At 38.4% G+C, this 3,755-nt stretch overlaps 1 protein-coding gene across 3 annotated transcripts in view; it reads right to left on the bottom strand.

The window, feature by feature from the left end:
• The window catches only part of LOC309340476 (trifunctional purine biosynthetic protein adenosine-3-like), a 30,289-nt gene that overhangs the window by 2,848 nt on the left and 23,686 nt on the right, over positions 1 to 3,755 (bottom strand). For all 3 annotated transcript variants that reach the window (XM_081859267.1, XM_081859268.1, XM_081859269.1), the window contains exons 18-21: positions 3,317 to 3,466; positions 1,953 to 2,083; positions 1,520 to 1,661; positions 1,154 to 1,269 (exon numbers count right to left, since the gene is read on the bottom strand). In XM_081859267.1, coding sequence (XP_081715393.1) covers positions 1,154 to 1,269; positions 1,520 to 1,661; positions 1,953 to 2,083; positions 3,317 to 3,466 — 539 coding nt within the window. The remainder of the gene's footprint in view (positions 1 to 1,153; positions 1,270 to 1,519; positions 1,662 to 1,952; positions 2,084 to 3,316; positions 3,467 to 3,755) is intronic.

The following is a 3,755-nucleotide window of genomic DNA, read 5'->3' as shown; positions in this document are numbered from 1 at the left end:
CTCCAGAGAGAAAGAGAGAGAGAGAGATTCCATTAAGATAGGTGACTTTCCACATGAAGAGCAACAGAAGCAGAAAGTGCTTGGGGCAGAGTAGTGTTACTGAAATTCAGTCTGGAAAAGATTAGCAGAAATTTAAGTTGTAATATAAAGGACAGGTGGCAGGTTGAAAAGGGATGAGGAGCACATTATGGCCCAAACTGCATCCAGCCTTGATGATATAAGTAGCAACCACTTTTAAAGTGATCTTGATAACAATTCCACACACATACACACCCTGGGTATTTGGGTTTTTAAAAAAATGCCACCTAGTTGTTCATCTCATCTTTACAGTCACTTGTAGTTAGGTCCTTAGAAATGGCATGTAGGAAGACAAATGGGTAATACAACTAGGCAGAGGGTCAGGTTAGGAATTGGTGGTTGGAGATGTTTATTCAAGAAGGTGGTTAAGGTTTCAGTTCTAATCCCACTTTCAAGGGAATAAGCACCATTAAACTTAATGGCACTTCCTTCTGGAGGAACAGGCCATACGTTTATTGCAATGTAAATGAGCTTGGAGTTAATATTGTTACGACAGCTAGAAAACCTCCATCAAGGGCTGAGGAGAACAAGGTGTAGGTATATGTCGCCAGGAACAGGGAGATCTCAGAGACTTTAGTGCAGGCGTAGGCAAACTCTGGCCCTCCAGATGTTTGGGACTACAATTCACATCATACCTGACCACTGGTCCTGTTAGATAGGGATGATGGGAACTGTGGTCCCAAACATCTGGGGGGGGGGCAGAGTTTGCCTATGCCTGCTTTAGTGAACTGATTCCTTTGTTCAAAACAAATTGGAAGAATAGCAATATTACATAGTCCTTTTTTGGGGGGGGGGACCAAGGCAACATTTATAACTAGAAGGTAGTTATGCTAAATAACATCAAACTCAGGGATAGGGCACCTGTGGCCCTCCCAGTGTTGTTGGGGTTCCCATTAGCCATAACCAGCATAGCCAATGACCAGGAATGATTAGAAGTGTAGCCCAATAACATCAGGAGGATCACAAAAAACCCCAACCTAGATACCCCATCTCTGCCTATGTCAAGAATGAGAATTATTTGCAGGTGTGCAGAAGCAGAAAGAGGTGTTTTCTTTATTCACAGGAAGATACTTACAAGCACAAAATGGACTGTACAGCCAGCAATTTTGTATGCAGATGAGAGTGCCTGCTTGTGGGCATTTCCTCCTTTAGTTAATGGTGAAAGTGATGGATAAGTGCTCAGAATTTTCCCTATAATTAATGAAAACTCGGTTCAGACATATCAAAGAGACAAACAAGAATGTGCAAAATGGAAATGGTAGCCCCACATGCAGATCACCAATTGAAAATCACTGCTTTGATTGAGTATATGAACCCAGCCTGGAAATTCTTATGATCCTAGTTTGCTTTATACATGCTGAATCCTCAGCAGCTGTCAGCCCTTCTGAGGAATTAAAAAAACAAAAATTTAATACAACAATAGTTCATTCCACTTGCTTACCACTCCATTTCCTAAGGAAGTTGCTAGTCAAAACTCTTATAAATCCTGCCAAACAAATCAGTTCCACAGAGAATTCTTCAAGGACTCGGTCAAGTGTGCCTTCATATTCGGATCTGCTTCCATACAGTTTATGGTCAATTACCTACAATAATTAATGCAAAAGATTAATGCAAAAGAAACTTCCAAGCACCGTGCAAATCAAAACTGAAGAACATGGGCAACCTTTTGAAGACCCTCAAAATTTACATTAAATTTATACAAACCAGGTTCTAGATGTTGTTGTTTTTTTACTCGTAGACATAATTGTCTCAAGAATACTTATCTAAATATGAGGCATGGGGCAGTACTCTGCAGAGAAATATTGTAAGTGAAGATACTTTCCGGCAATGTGGGATTTTTGGGCTATGAAATTATACTGCAATGTTCTCCTTACTCTGGTGGGGATGCCAGCCAGGGTTGCATTCTTCAGTTCTTCCACCCCAGACCTGTTGGCGATGACAAGGACTACTTGGGCACAGCTTGCTGGCTCTTTTGCATATCCGAGAAGTGCTGTCAGGCTTGTACCTCAAATGAGAAGATTAAGACACAGCCAGTTTCTAGTAGACATCGCAAACGTGTACCCAGGGAAACAGCAAGTGACTGCTCCAAAGTATGCACTTACAATATCATTGTGAACTAACAAACCCATGTTCTCTGTCAACCTTCTACATAGGTTGCGACTGCATTTTAGCTCTTTGACTATACAACTGCTTAAGAATTCCTGTGCTTTTAAGGAAAGATTTGTGATAGGCAACATTCATGTTGTATAAATGATTGTAGTAACCATCAGAACTTTGCATATTTGAGGCTGGAGCAGAGAGGGCTCTCTGTTATATTCAGGCAGAATACCAAGGCCTGCATATGCCTCATTTTGTTCTACGTACAAAGTTTCTGTATCAGCTAATATAGCAAAATTAACAATAACACGGTTAAACTGGATGATAACTTTCTGATCTTCAATTAATGATTCTGTGTTGTTGGTTGTTGTTTTGGAGTTTTTTATGATCAACTTCTAGTGAATATCTTCATAACATTCTTAATATTCTCCCCCTGCTCTTATTCCCAGTTAATCCATAACTTACAAGTAATTCTATCCATTTCTAAACCAAAGTAAATCCCATTTAGTTTAATGGGGTTTTCTTCCCAACTGAGCATGTGTAGGAAAGTTTCTGAAACATGCTTTTCTGCCTATTTTTAATAAACCAGTATGGATAATTCTTCAATTCTTGGAAATCGCCCTGGCAACTAAAGCGTGCTTGCACATTTTTCAATAGTTGTGATAAACTTTGATTTATTTTTATGGAATTACAGTATACAAATATTTTTATAAAGAAATTAAAACATAAACAAGTCAATGACAGAAGAGTTCCCCCCTTCATATCATCTTCCCAGTTTGTCCCAATCTGGCTTGCTTAGAAGTCCTTAAGACATGAGGATGTTTCATGGCCATATTGTTGAGATTACCAGCAAGGATATGATATTAAACATAATTTCAAAGTAAATTTGAACAATGTGGTGTGATGCAAGATTTGGATATCAGGGGTTCAACTGGATTTCAATTCTGATCAAAAACGCAATTAATATAAGAACTATCTGCATATTAACAGCAATCAGTTCTATTAATATTGAATGATTCTTATAAAGCACTTTATAAAGCATCTTCAATCACAAGCAACTTTGCCATAATATATCAAAGTGCTCTCACAAAATCTCCATTGCAGAGATGGTTATTGAGTGCTGTAGCAATTGCAAGCTCACCCATTCCCGAGATAAGAACAGCTACTTTCACTTTGCTTTTTCTGCATGTGGTCTGGATCTGGCTGTCTACATTGGAAAGATTCTTCATAAATGGATATTTGTTTTGCAGCAATGCTTCAAGAAGATTCTTGATTACTACACGAGAACACCCTGAATAAAGGAAAGGTAATTCAGTGCACATGCTTAAAATATAGTAGCTAAAAGCACATACATTGGAAAACTAAACTGCCAAAGGGATAGGAATGTCTATAATATCCAGTTGAAAGCTCTTCTCCTTAATCCATTTGCTTACAAAAGAGTTGAAAGCAAATAACCTTTAATTAATTGGTGTTTTCATATATATTTTTTGCATTGTGCAGGACTTGCAAATGGACACCCAAATACAAACTAAACATTAGCCCAGTTCACATGTCATATTATACCGTAGTTTAAAACAAAC

The sequence above is a fragment of the Podarcis erhardii genome (assembly GCF_964252035.2).
Source record: "Podarcis erhardii genome assembly, chromosome: 4".
Lineage (NCBI taxonomy): Eukaryota > Metazoa > Chordata > Lepidosauria > Squamata > Lacertidae > Podarcis > Podarcis erhardii.
This window is presented reverse-complemented; position numbering and strand designations above follow the sequence as displayed.